The sequence below is a fragment of the Electrona antarctica genome (genome assembly GCF_951216825.1).
Source record: "Electrona antarctica genome assembly, chromosome: 2".
In the NCBI taxonomy this organism is placed as follows: domain Eukaryota; kingdom Metazoa; phylum Chordata; class Actinopteri; order Myctophiformes; family Myctophidae; genus Electrona; species Electrona antarctica.
In genome coordinates this window covers 30,076,016-30,091,015 of record NC_136807.1, presented here as the reverse complement: position 1 = coordinate 30,091,015, position 15,000 = coordinate 30,076,016, and the positions used below count along the sequence as shown (strand labels likewise).

Sequence of the window (15,000 nt, the reverse complement as noted above, 5' to 3'; positions counted from 1 at the left end):
CACAGACATTATATTCCCATTGACAATGGATGGAGAATTTTGTCTGAGCAAATCGTCTTAGTGTCTATGTTATGTCTTACACAGACATTATATTCCCATTGACAATGGATGGAGAATTTTGTCTGAGCAAATCGTCTTAGTGTCTATGTTATGTCTTACACAGACATTATATTCCTATTGACAATGAATGGAGAATTCTACGTCATAGTGTCTGAGCAAATAAGCTTAGTGTCTATTTTACGTCATGATGATGTACAATGATAAGAGCGCCCCTCACTTCACACAGGTGTGATTTTTATTTTCTTCTTCTTTAGAGATCTTCTTTCACACACAGGATGTAATGATCATTAGACGGTGGCAGTAACCCAGCTATCTCTCAGGCCCTCCCCAGTCAGAGTTGGCATGAAGCACATCCCAGCACTTGATGAATAGCTGTTATGGAGACAAGCTGTCAGGACCTGCCAACCGGGAGGGGAGAGCGATGGAAACAACAACACTGTGAGAAGTGAAGCAACTGAGCGAGGGATCAACAGTGTGTTGCAGATGCAGCAGGGAGGAGCAGGGCTATGACTGATGTACAGCTGGAGCTATGATAGTTGCAGCTGATTTCTTGGCATTTCTTTACTGCTTTGGTAACCCTGATGTGTCGGTAAATGTAGTAGGAGTATTATTGACACTGTTGACTCAGCATGTCAATGCAGATGTAACCTTTGGATCAGTTAGATATCCAGCACACATCCTCCACAGCCCATGGGACACCCAGCAGATGGTTACAGAGCAGCCTTGAGACTTAAGGCCTCCAATGTAACCTTGATATACATGTGTCAATGTATAAGTCATGTACATGAACCTGAGAGCTAGCATGTCTGCATCTCTTCACTCTGGAGTCTTGCCTTCAGGGACACACACTCTGTATATTTCCGTTGTACTGTATTTTTCTCCATGACATTATTTGGTTTGCTCCATATAACCACCATGATAGAATCACAAAGCAGTATTTCATTAGTATGTTCAGCGGTTCATATTTCTGTATCTTTTTTCATTCATGTGTTTCCCCTGCAACATACTGTACTCACATGGGAAACTACTACTACTTGCACAAGCTGATTTAGAATCTGGAGTTATTGTGGTTCTATGATGCAGATGCTATGCTATGAATGATTGTGACGCTGGAATGAATGAATGAATGAATGAACGAATGAATGAATGGATGGATGGATGGATGAATGAATGAATGAATGGATGGATGGATGGATGGATGGATGAATGAATGAATGAATGAATGAATGGACGGACGGACGGACGGACGGACGGACGGACGGACGGACGGACGGACGGACGGACGAATGAATGAATGAATGAATGAATGAATGAATGAATGAATGAATGAATGAATGAATGATGAATGATATTGTGATTGATAACCTATAGTGACACTGTTAGACATTGGATCAGTGGGTGGCGGGTGCACATGAGAAGATGAAAAGAGAGGCTCCCTCCCGACTGAACATTTTTCACAGACAAAGGATTGTGGTTGCCAATCCGCACTGCCTGGAGGCTGTGTGTGTGTGTGTGTGTGTGTGTGTGTGTGTGCGCGTGCGTGCGTGCGTGCGTGCGTGTGTGCTAACATGCTAACGTGCGTGCTAACGTGCGTGCAAACGAGCGTGCGTGCAAACGAGCGTGCGTGCAAACGAGCGTGCGTGCAAATGTGCATGCGTGCAAACGTGTGTGTGTACAGTTGTGTGTGCGTGCGTGCGTGCATGCGTGCGTGCGTGCGTGCGTGCGTGCGTGCGTGCGTGCGTGCGTGCGTGCGTGCGTGCGTGCGTGCGTGCGTGCGTGCGTGCGTGCATGTGTGGAGGGGGGGGGGGGGCTGGTATAGTTCAGCTGGCTCAGTCTGGTGAATGGGACTATAAATTGGAGTTCAGTCGTGTTAACAGTCTTTTTACAGCCAGCTGTGGATGGCAAGGTCTCTGTGACTTTTGATACCAATTTTTCATATTTATGTGTACATACATTTGTGTTTATGCCGTCGCCCTTCTCTGGAGGAGAGTTATGTGCAGATCCAAAACCAATGAGCCAGATGCTAGATAAAAACACTCCATGTACCCAGAGAAAATGTATATTCACATTGGAATTAAATCTCCATTTAATAACCCTCTTTTTGCCCTCAGTTTCCTATTTAAAGTGTGCTAAATTAAGCAATCACTTGCTATGTCTCCTCTCTGTTTTGCAGGTCACTGAAGAAGAGGGCAAAGTTGCTGAGAGGAAAGACAAGAAAGAGACTTTTGGATCCCCTCCTATGGTCATCCTGTTCCCGAGGCCTGTCCTGAGTGGCTCCAAGGGCCTGCGCAGGCAGAAGAGGGACTGGGTGATTCCGCCAGTCAACGTGCCGGAAAACTCTCGAGGACCGTTCCCGCAGATGCTCGTCAGCGTAAGTGACAGAATTAATTGGCTGCGTCAATGACACATGCTTCATTTACAGCTCTGGGTTTGTTGATCAGCGATCAATGGTCTTGCATGGCATGGCATTTAACTTGGTCGTTGGCTGCACTTGTTTAGCCAAAGACGTATTCAGGAATTACAACGGAATTTATTGGACATCAGGTTTCTGCACTCTGAGAGCTGTTAGCTAAGCAGGTTAGTCTAATCTCTCCCACAGTGTTTGATCCATTGGGTTCACGCAGTAAATGGACCGGTTATTCTCCTATATGCATACATTTGTTTTACATTATCGAACCAATAGACCTTTTTACAGTGCAATTTGTCACACGATATTTATTTAGTTTGTCAAAGGCAGTGCTCTGATAAGAGGAATGCAATTCTGCTGTTCTTTGGCCAGAAACAAACCAGAGAGTTCATCCCCTTCGAGGTCTTGTAAGGTCTCACTGGTTAAAAGGCTTCATAAATCACAGATCTGTACAGCCCTGTTTTCACCATGACCATGTGAAGAATGGGCTTATGACACTTTCTAGGATCGCAATACCCTTCAATTACTCAAAACCACACTCATTGCTACAGTATCTTGTACTGTGTGTGTGTGTGTGTGTGTGTGTGTGTGTGTGTGTGTGTGTGTGTGTGTGTGTGTGTGTGTGTGTGTGTGTGTGTGTGTGTGTGTGTGTGTGTGTGTGTGTGTGTGTGTGTGTGTGTGCGCGTGTGCGTGTGTGCGAGTGCGTATGTGTGTGTAAACCAGGCCATGTGTGTGTGTGTGTGTGTGTGTGTGTGTGGGGGCCAGCGCGTGCACATGTGTGCGTGCGAACACACGTGTCTGCTTGATCCACCATAGCTGTTCTCATTTAGTATTGGAGATATGGCAAGATGATGTGTGACTAAATACTACCATCACACCAAATTACTCCTCCGCAACAACTGCTAGTTTTGTGATGCACAAAATGTAAATACAACTGGGAAGGGGGTCAGTCAGAGGTAGAGCTTGTCTTGTAGAAAAAAAAGAAAGAACATGAATAAATATACGAGCAAAGAGGCTCTGCATCGCTCAACATTTGGTGGGTTCTGTCACAACAGAAAGCTCAGTTTGTCTCTCTCAGTTTGAGAAATTTGAGAGTCTACCTTATGGTGTGTGCTGTAATTCATCAAAATAAAAGATAAAAACATCATTCTGAGAAAGTGGTGGTTCACTCATGCACCCTCCTACACCCCCCATGTCACTTTATCTGGAGGTTTCCTTTTTTCACTTTTCAGCATTGCACTTTTGTTTGTTTGTTTTCCTTCTCTTTGCTTTTCAGGTGGGTTTTTATCTAATCCCATGGGGGAATGCCTGGGAACTTTCATTAAAAAAAAGTGTTAAGACAGTGAACAATAGTTTAAACTAAAGTCTTGTTTTGGTGCTAGAAGAGTATTACTTCTAAATCTGACATGTTTCCTAACAGCCTGGCATGACTTGACATTCTCATCCCAGCTTGTACAGTCACACACCATGGCTAAAGAAACCACCCTACAATGGACCAGACAGCTCTGTTTTGGAGGGACAGCGAGTGCATTCTCCGGCAGTTTGTCCATAGGCTGTATAAAACAGACTCGGTATAGAGGTAGAGACAGAGAGAGAAAGAGATGGAAAGTATTTGTAAGTCTAGCCAAACACAGTCCACTTTGTGCTGTAAATAGGTCCGTTAGGAGCTTGGGGAGGGCTGTGACAAAGCAGAGAGGAAGTGATGCATGTTGATGCCACTGTTGGGTTCTCAGGTCATTTAGTAATGACTGGAGGGCAGGCTGGGCCACACAGAGATACAGAGGAGAGACTTTAACAGGCTGGGCCACACAGAGATACAGAGGAGAGACCTTAACGAGGAGACAGCTGTAAGACTAGGCTGCTGATGGGTTTATGGGTTTATTGCTGTAGTGTTGTTGAAGCTATTTGTTACTCTTTTCGAACATTGCATTACAGATCGAAGCTCACATGTACAAAGAGGACAAAGATTAATACTTATTAATGTGTACATCTTGACTGGACTCTTAGGACCCTATCATGGCAACGCATGTCGCTACAGTAGGTGCAGAGTGCAAACGCAAATTGTGTTGTGGATGTGTTCACAACAATTTGACTAGTTATGTGATGCACTATTTTAACACAAACAGAGCTCACTGGGTGGTGTTAAGGCTCTGAATTAAGCACAATACATATTCCTTCCAATGTCTGAAAATCTTCTGGTTCAGAACGGTTTAGTTATTTTTTACACTGCTTTTAAAAGCATGATAGAGATGCAGCTACAGTATAATGTGCGCAGTATCATATTAACGATGGAATTACTGAGACAGAGACTGCCAGGAACCTATATGGATTCACAACATTGTTACATGATATTGTGAATGAATGAGTGAAGAGTGAAGATGCATCGCTTTATCTTTCAGTCTCTCTACCTCTTTCTCTTTCTCTGTCCTCTCCTTATTTCTCTCTTCCTCTCATGTTCCTGACTGTGTTTCTCTCCTACTGTGTCATTACTCAGTGTTCTGTGTGGTATGGCTGTGTGATGCCTACCCTAATGGTCTGTGAAGTCGGTCCGAGTCCTAATGGGCTATTCTGTCATCCAGCGCAGCGCTGACTGACACGTCTGCTCCACCATCCCACAGTTTCTCTACCTTCCTGGAGAGAGTTTATGTCAGTGGGACAGACAGGGTGACAGCACCCCTCACCAACATCTCTGCAGGTCCACAGAGTACTGTCACTTTGATCAGCTTAGCACAGGATGGGACCGGTGCGATGACAGAGACCCTACCGGCTGGCCCCTGTATAGCCCAGAGCCTGGCACGTCTCAAGGGGAAGTGTGGACTGTTTGACTAAGGTATTGACAGAACCACACTTGCAGTACTTTCCAAGGCCAATGCTGCGTAAGGACTCTGGCCAGATATTATTGACTGCCAGCTCTGCCAATAATGTAAGTTCTCTCAGTGCTGAGGTAACGTTTTCCAGAGGCTTTCCTGCCTTTTAAAGCCATCTACTGTAGCGTTTTATCTTAAAGTTAATGCTCCACTGTCAAATTTGCAGATGTACTGTACTGTACAGACAATTTTGATGTGGAAAAAGACAGAATTCTGAACGTGGCACTTCAATGTCAATACCGAGAATTTGCAGGAAAGGCTTGGTTTGAGCAGTTCCAGATGCCATTGTCCCTAGTAACAGAGGGGAGAATGGCCTCATTGGTAATGCTGGAGGTTGGGATTGATGCAAGTTGACAATGCATGCCCCTCCCGTTAACACAATACCCATTGTGCTTGTTGTCAGAGCTGTCAGAGCCGTGTTGCACCCATTCTCAAAGAACCAGGGCGGTACCCTAACATACGACCTATTGGTTAAACATGGAAGTACAGGTATGCAAATGGAGTTGGCCGAAAAAATTAGTTCTCAAATGGGTGGCCGGCCTCTCCCTTAGAGATGGGGTGAGAAGTTCAGTCATCCGTGAGAGACTCGGAGTAGAACAGCTGCTCCTTGACTTGGAATGGAGCCAGCTTAGGTGGTTCGGGAATCTAGTACGCTCCTCCTGTGCGTATCTCTTCCCTATAGGGAGGTCCTTGCTGCACGTGCAACTGGGAGGAGACCCCGTATAGCAGGCCAAGAACCATATGGGGTTATTTCCACACTGGCCTGGTGTTCTGCTGATTCCACTCTGACAGCGTGTAGTCTGTCCATTAAGTGCGTGGCGAAAAAATCTACCTCTGCAGCAGTGGGGGATGAGTGGAGCAGAACTTAACATCCTGGAGTCCAAAGACTGACGGAAGGCGGAACGGACACATTAGAGCCAGTTCCGGAGAGTCCGAAGAAAGAGATCAGGAAGATGGAAAGAGAGTAATAATAATAAACAGTGGTCTTTATCGTTTCCTCCTGTTGCCAAACAGCCGTCAATAGCATGTAAGAGACATTGATTTCTCACAGTTGGTTTTTTTTTTACTTTCCATTGATCCACACACTTCTCCTCCGGGCAGAGAGGCATCGATTTCTTCTGCTTGGGTAAATAAAGACTCTAGGTAACCCCCGACACCCCCACCCAATTCCCCTACCACCGTCACGCAAGAGGAAAAAAAAGGAAAGAACAAAGGAAAAAAGTCAACAAACTCACAGTATGACTTAAGCAAGAAGTGGATATGTAGATATGAATAAATAAGTTTGTCCTGAGAAATACCTCACATATTGTTGTCATGGGAATTCCACAGCACGCAATAATTGTCATGAACACTTACTGGTCAGATGTAAAAGCAATGGAAGCATTGGCACCTTGGAAGAGTGTCTCAGTAGCTGTCTTTCCAGTAAGCCGTGTTTTTGCGTATTAAGGCTCTTGCGCTAAAACTCCTGGATGGAAACACCTCAAAATGCGAATAAGTCTCCATTTTTCGCAAAAACACTTTTGCACTTGCAGGGGGTGGATTTTGGCCTATATCGAAAAAAGGGAAATGCACAAATTGGGTACGGAAACACTTGCGGAAAAGGTTTTTAATTAGAAAGCACTGAACTCGCATTATATCGCTTTTGAACAGTTGGAAAATCAAATAAAAAGGCAGTGGAGGCAGTGGAGTGAATGGTGGGAGGGTGGCTAGGGAAGGAGTGATGTTGTGGATACATATAAGGTCCCAATTTACTACTATCCGTCCCATAAATAATCGTGTAGTGTGTTCAAAGTTCCCATCTGAAGTCTGAATCCTCCCGAGTTGATCGGGGCGCTCCGATCATTTTGATATCTGGATCGCTACTGTATGGATGCCGTATGCTGTATGGTCAGCCGCTGACCAGGGATCAGATTACAGCGCAATGGGGTCCCGCCCGTTAAACTGAAAGCACGCACAAAGCGCATCAAATCAATGGTGTGAACATGGATTAGGCCTACTTTACATGCGCCTCACTTTACTGGCAAAACAGTGCCACCTACTGCATATTTCATGAACTTATTTCATATGCCCATGAGTCGCATTTTATCAGTGGATGGAAATGACCGACAATGCGCTTTTCTTTTTTTCGACGTATTGAACATACGCTTCCTATTTTCGCAAAGGGTTAATGGAACCATACCTAGTGTCTGCCTCTCTTTCCCTACATTAGAAAGTTACATCCAACGGTGGAGTACATACCTAAACCTAACCCTGTACTTAAGTACAATTGTGAGGTATTCGTACTTTCCAATTTCCAATACATACTTTTTACTTCTACTCTATTACATCTCAGGTAAATATTTGACTTTTGCTCCACTACAATTATTTGAAAACTAGTTAATAGTTACTTTGTAGAAACAGACTTGGTAACTTGACTGTCGGAAATAACTCTACAAGGAACCTGGGGATTATTATTGACTCTGAACTGAATTTCAATGTGCATATTAATCAGGTTACCCAGACCGCGTTCTTTCATTTTAGAAACATTGCACGCATTAGAGCATATCTATCCTTGGACGATGCAAAAACATTGGGTCACGCTTTTGTTTTCTCTCCTATCGATTTTGCAATTAGGGCTGTGAATCTTTGGGTGTCCCACGATTCGATTCGATTCCGATTCTTGGGGTCACAATTTGATCCAAAATCGAAAGCATTTATTTTTCCAGATTCAAAATGATTCTCTATTCAAAATGATTCTCGATTCAATACAATAAAGCTGTGCTGATCTGAAGTGACTAGTACCAGGCCCGCGGGAAGTACTTTACACTCGCAGGGGCTGAGCGTCTAGTAGGGGGTGCGCGCGCATAGCGCGCGCCGCAAAAATGCTCGTGCACGCGCATCATGCACGCGCATTTTTGCGCATTTTCACACGCAAACGTGGCCTTTACTTTCCCTCTCCACACGCAAGTTATATGAACGAACTGACACAGGCAATTAACCAGGATAAGGTGCCAATACTGTGATACAGCATATTTATTAGGCCTGGCCTATCTCTTTTTTTTTTCTTCCCCTCCTGTTCGAGGGGGGGCTGTGCCTGGGGGGAGGGGGTGCTACAGCCCCCCCAGCACCCCTACTTCCCTCAGCCCTGCCTAGTGACTAGTACTGACTACAGTAACTTGAAAATGACTGAAGACATGATGTTTACTGTGATTAGAGTAAGCTTACATTTCACAAACACCATGTAGTGAAAATGCCTGTAACTGTAACCAGGAAAAAATATATATCATTTTTTTTTAGATTTTTGGAAATTATGAATCGATTTTGAATCGTTCATAACGGGAATCTAAATTCTAATTCGAATCGATTTTGTTTGACACCCCTAATTGCAATGCACTATTCTCTGGCTTGCCAAAGAAAACAACTGACGGGCTTCAACTTGTTCAGAATACAGCAGCTAGAATTTTAACTATAGAACTAAGATGAGAGAACACTGCACATTACTCCAGTTTTAGCCTCACTACATTGGCTTCCAGTAGTTTTTAGGATTGATTTTAAATTTATTTTACTTATTTATAAAGCAAGGTCTTCTGCACCTTCTTACCTCCTCGACTGTCTACCTAGTTATGTCCCAGGCCGCCCCCTCAGGTCCTCCACTGCTGGCCTGCTTGAGGTGCCTAAAGGGATGGCAACTAAAAGACACGGTGAGGCAGCTTTCTGCTTCTATGCGCCAACAGCCTGGAATAAACTCCCATTACAGCTTAGACAGGCACCCTCTGTAGCCATATTCAAAGCACAGCTCAAGACCCACCTCTTTACTCTTGCCTTTAGTTGAGTTTTTAAACCCGTTTGTTCTTGCTGCCTTGCCTGTTTTACTGCTATTTTTTGCTCTTTTGCTTTTTATTGTTGTTTTATGCTCTTGGCTATTGTTTGTTATTGTCTTAAGGCCACTGTGTTTTTGCTTGCTTAATTGTTACTTTACGTTTGTGTTTTTATCTTCTTTTGCCCTGTAAAGCACTTTGCGTTGCATTTTATGACATGAAAGGTGCTATATAAATAAAGTTTATTATTATTATTATTATTATTATTACAGACCATACTTCAACCTGCATTTGGGAAATTTGAAAATAGCCGAAAATAGCTCACAATATTGTCATGATGCGACGCATTGTAAGCTTGTAGATTGGCTATTAGTTTGTTTATACATTTTGAAAACTTGAAATGGCACATTTTGCATAATGAGTACTTTTACTTTTGGTACATTTAGTACATTTTGATGCCAATATATTTACTCAAGTACATTTTCAATTTCAGACTTTTTCTTGTATAACAGAGTATATCTATATTGCAGTATTGATACTTTTATTTATGTGTGAATGTGAGTACTTTTTCCACCACTGCCTGGTTATATCATTTATAAGCCGGGCTGCCATTAATCTTTTCCTTCACATACACCATAATCCTTATACACACACAGTGACAGTGGCACCCCTAGGCAGGGCAAGTAGAAGTTTATATGGGTGAAGTACCTGCAACTTGAGAACTACTTGCTCTGCAGGGCAGGTAGGAACAAAAACACCTTAACACTGGACACTGGACCTGGACGTTAAGTGCTTCTCAGAGCACAGGTCTCTGCCAAGTCAGGCACAGTAGGTCTCCTGGTGGCGCTATAATAGGCCAATGTGAAAAGGGTGCCATTTCTTCTTACGCCTTTCATGGCAATTGGATGCTACATCCACAGCAATTGGACGCTTTCCATCCACTTCAGCCAATATCCTGATACTGGGCTCCCAGTCAGCACAGGGGGGTTATCTTGGGACACTACCACAGGGAGCTGTACGCTAGTGTGTGAGTCGTCAGAGCAGGCCCATGTGTCACATGCACGCCCCTAGGAGTGGAGGCACTGATTCATTTTGTTTTCGCTGGGCCTTGCGTGCCTGTCTGGTGCCATGGGAGACTGAAAACAACGTTAGCCATGCATCTTCCTTAGCAATTATTGCCAGGTCCAGGTAGGCCATTTTTTGTGGATGAGGTGGAGCTGTGGCCGTGGGGCCTGTGGTTACACTGCATCTGCTCAGTTTAAGCGGGAGGAAAGGAGACAGATTATGGAGCATGGGGAGGAATGTGGTGAACAGAGGACTATAACCCAAAGTATGAAAAACAACTAAAACTAACCATTGTCACACAAATAAAAACTAGCAAACCGGCTCTAAAAACGAATTAAAACTAACTGAATTAGGGGAAAAAGTAAAAACGAACTAAAACTAAACTATAGTTTTACAATCTTGATGACGTAACCTTGGTTACGTCATCAAGAATGGTGGTCCCTTATTGGCTGGTGGACAACACCGACATACGGTGGACAACACCGACATACCCAGCCGATCGCAGTACTTGTGCGTAATGAAAAATCTATCCAAAACTATTATAACCTTGGTTGACGGTGGTAAGGTTTTTCTCCAGTGGGGAGACGCGGGTGTGACTGCAGGTGACCCGACTGATTGAAACTCTTGACTGTTTACAGTAACTGGTATGGTCTTTCTCCAGTGTGAGATGAGACTTGAGATTACCTAACTGACTGAAACTCTTATCACATTGTTTACAGTGATCCAGTATGGATACGCAGGTGTGACTCCAGGAGACAGAAAATATTGAAACTCTTGTCACACTGTTTGCAAATGCTTGGGTGTTTCTCTAACATTCTCTAACTGTTGACGATTTTGATTCAACCGTGTCTCCTTGTTTCTGGCTGGTCACAGGGCTGTTGATTTGCTGACAGGCAGTAGAGGTTTTTGTGGCTCCTCTTCACGTGTTGATGGAGGAAGGTGGAGGGAGACAGGGAATGGACTGTGATGGGAGAGTTTTAGGTTCTTTTCTGCGGGTTGGGAAATATATCCTTTATATTATCTTCTCTATCTGTTCCTCTTCTCTGTCTCTATCTTTGTCTCTGTTAGGGAAATTCCTTAGTAACAATGATGCTACAGTATTTAAAAAGCCTCATCTTTTGGTCTACACTAATACAATCCTGGATATTTTGGGATCATGAAAAACCATTTTCACCTGACCTGAATTTGTTGTTCGATTTCTTTAAAAAAAACAAAAACAAAACAAAAAAAACACTTTTCTCTTTTTGAGGGGCGCTAGCCCATCCAACATCTGACTTTCAGAAATGACGTCATGTGCCAGCCTAGTCTATGGACTTTAATGTTTGAAAAAAGACAGGTGGGACAAGGCCCTTCAGGCTTGGTCCCTTCAAAAATATATGAAACAAAAGATAACGGGAGCCTAAAAATGAGTCTCGAGTCCCGACCCAGTAAATGGGTCCCGGAACCAGTGCAGAATAGGGTAGGAAACAATACCCGCTGTCGTCAGTGTAGATAATCTAATAGAATAATCCATGACTGTATCCCTCAGTAAACACAGGACATTTAATTGTAATTGCTCCATGACAAATGAACTTGAACAAGCGAGTAGATACTTGTCTAAAGCCTTTTATTGATTTTTAGGAAGGGAGGGTGTTAACAGATGTCTGTAATGTACTTATGTAGGCCTACATGTCTATTTTGCAAACATTTTCATAGCAGTTGCTTCAGTATTGATGCATTGAATGTGAGCTTGTGTTACATTACAATTATGTTTTGTGACAAATAATGTAGAAAAACATTTGTGCGTCTTACAGCACAGCACAGCACACTGAGCACAGCACAGCACAGCACAGCACAGCACAGCACAGCACAGTCCTGTGTGTGTGTGTGTGTGTGTGTGTGTGTGTGTGTGTGTGTGTGTGTGTGTGTGTGTGTGTGTGTGTGTGTGTGTGTGTGTGTGTGTGTGTGTGTGTGTGTGTGTGTGTGTGTGTGTGTGTGTGTGTGTGTACGGCACCTGTGATCCAGTTTTTCCTGCATCTCTCTCTGGAGTGTGTTCAAAAAAGTACAGAATGAGAGGGCCCCCGCCCCCCGAGGTGTCTTATTTCTCCTGTGCGTACGTTTACCAGTGATTAATGACTGCTGCGCTCTGCTGACAAACACAGTCAACACAGGGACATGTCAGCTCTGCTGACAAACACAACCAACACAGGGACATGAGCTCTGCTGACAAACACAACCAACACAACCAACACAACCAACACAGGGACATGAGCTCTGCTGACAAACACAACCAACACAACCAACACAACCAACACAGGGACATGAGCTCTGCTGACAAACACAACCAACACAACCAACACAACCAACACAGGGACATGAGCTCTGCTGACAAACACAACCAACACAGGGACATGAGCTCTGCTGACAAACACAACCAACACAGGGACATGAGCTCTGCTGACAAACACAACCAACACAGGGACATGAGCTCTGCTGACACACACAACCAACACAGGGACATGAGCTCTGCTGACAAACACAACCAACACAGGGACATGAGCTCTGCTGACAAACACAACCAACACAGGGACATGAGCGACACAGAGGAAGTCAGAACAGAGAGCAACCAACTTGGAATTCGATTGGGACAAGGAAGGTTGTAGGCTATACAATTCAGAGAGAGAGCGAGAGAGAGAGAGAGAGAGAGAGAGAGATGAGATGAGATTAATTATACTTTATTATCCCTGAAGGGAAATGAATGCGTCCGAGAGAGAGAGAGATTGATTGATTTAATACTTTTAATTGTGGTCCTGAGTATTCAATTAAAGACATAAAATAATATAATATACAATATATAATATACACTAGTAGCAATGAAATATGTACAGTAAATATGTTTGTGTGTGTGGTCGGGTTAAGCTAGAAGGCTTCTCCAGGACAATTTACAAATTGCAGGTGCTCTTTTATGGTGGTTTTGAAGAAGTTACACTTTCTGATGTTTGTTCGAAGGGCATTCCACATTTTGGTGGCATTGCAGTAGAACAACTTTGACCCCATGTTTGTGCCAGATCTTGGTTGCGTGTCAGTGGAGCTCCCTCTGGTGCTTGTGTGCAAGTGTCTTTCACGTTATTGAAGTACTCTGACAGGTGCATGGGTATCCCCATAGATATAAAAAGCTAAAAACTCATTGGCCGCTTCAATTCATTGGAGCGACCTGTATCGCATGGACGCACGGGCAAGGTGGAAGTCAATTAAGCAGAAGTGCGGAAGGCACGCTGCCACTCAAATGTCCGCTCTGTAACGCACACGGAAGCTTCTATGGCTTCCTTGGCTGTAAGACGCCCCATAGCCGAAGGAGGCGTCTATACCTTTCTATGTCTATTGGGTATCCCTATGGTTCCATTTTGGGCCCATTGCAAGTTACGTAATATTGTCCTGAGCCATCCCACCATAATAAAGCATAATGAGCAGGGGTCAGGTCAGTTCTGTATGTAAGGCCTAGTATACCAAATACAAACGTTTAGAGAGGAGGAGGGATGTAAAGATGGAGGTTTAGTGCAACTAAGGCAAGATTAGATTAGAGGTCTGCCACTGCCCTCGCCACACCACAACATGCACACACAGGCATGCACATGCAGGACATGCAGGTGGTCAAACTGACTTTCGTAGTACCCTACATATTTATGTGTGTATATGCTATGCGAGTTCATACTGCACCGGTGCATGCAACATGCATACATGCATACATGCATGCGGATGTATGTGCTTATGCTCATAACATCCAATGCATTATACTGTATACGTATGTTTGTATGCACAGTAGGCTATGTACTGTGTGAGTCCTTGGATGAGCACGCACGCACGCACGCAAGCACGCACGCACGCACGCACGCACGCACGCACGCACGCACGCACGCACGCACGCACACACACACAGTGAAATAGCTTGTGCTACACAGGGAGTAAACAGAGCCTCAGTGCAGTGCGTGTGCCGCACGATTTCCTTTGTATGTATTGTTTGGGGGTTTTGTGTTTGTTTGCCTTTTCTGTTTTATCCATGAACAAAGAGAGGACAGAGCTTAGCCAAGTACGCGCCTCCATCGTTTTTTAAACCAGCCCATGAGAAAAACCTCAACGAGGGAAAGAGTATTTAACCTGTTCAAACCGGGAAAGCATCTGTGTCCTTTTATACTTTTGCCATCCAAAAATAGCAGATAGGCCTCATAGCTTGAGCTTGCTATATATTTTTTATCTTGTGAATCTATGTGAAAATGTTTTACTCTAATCTTTGCTTCTGGGAGTTCCTGGAACAAAGTATTTTGAGAAGGGGGTCGGTGGCCAAATACTTAATAATTTTGGGGTCCTTGACAAGGTTGAAAAGGTTTTGAGCACCACTGATATACTGTAGCAACCTACGTTTTTTCAGATTTAGAATACTCAGAATCGGCCTCAGATCTTAATGGGTTAACAATCACAATCCAATCCAAACCTCGGTCACAGGAAAACCATGCTTTATAAATGTACAGTAAACTGCAAAGATCGCATTTTAAACCGTTTGGAATGTTTTATAAATGGTACAGTAGATTGCACGCAGATCTTATTTTCAGAGCCAAATCATTTCAGGCTGTGAAAATATGGAGTCTTAAGTTTATCCAACACATGCAGTAGGTTCTGTAAATGTAACATGTTTTGTTAAGAACTGTGTTTAGTCTTGGCAGTGGTGGCAGGTGTGCATGCACAAACGCATGTACACATGTGCACACACACACACACACACACGCACACGCACACACACACGCACACACACACGCAAACACACGCACGC

General features: G+C 43.9%; 1 protein-coding gene across 1 annotated transcript in view; it reads left to right on the top strand.

Annotated features, from left to right (window-relative positions):
- Nucleotides 1-15,000, top strand: part of LOC306932827 (cadherin-4-like) — a gene marked incomplete at its 5' end in the record, with an annotated part of 93,788 nt that overhangs the window by 19,381 nt on the left and 59,407 nt on the right. Inside the window, one exon of the mRNA XM_079514766.1 lies at nt 2,234-2,431. Within this exon, the coding sequence (XP_079370892.1) occupies nt 2,234-2,431 (198 nt within the window). The remainder of the gene's footprint in view (nt 1-2,233; nt 2,432-15,000) is intronic.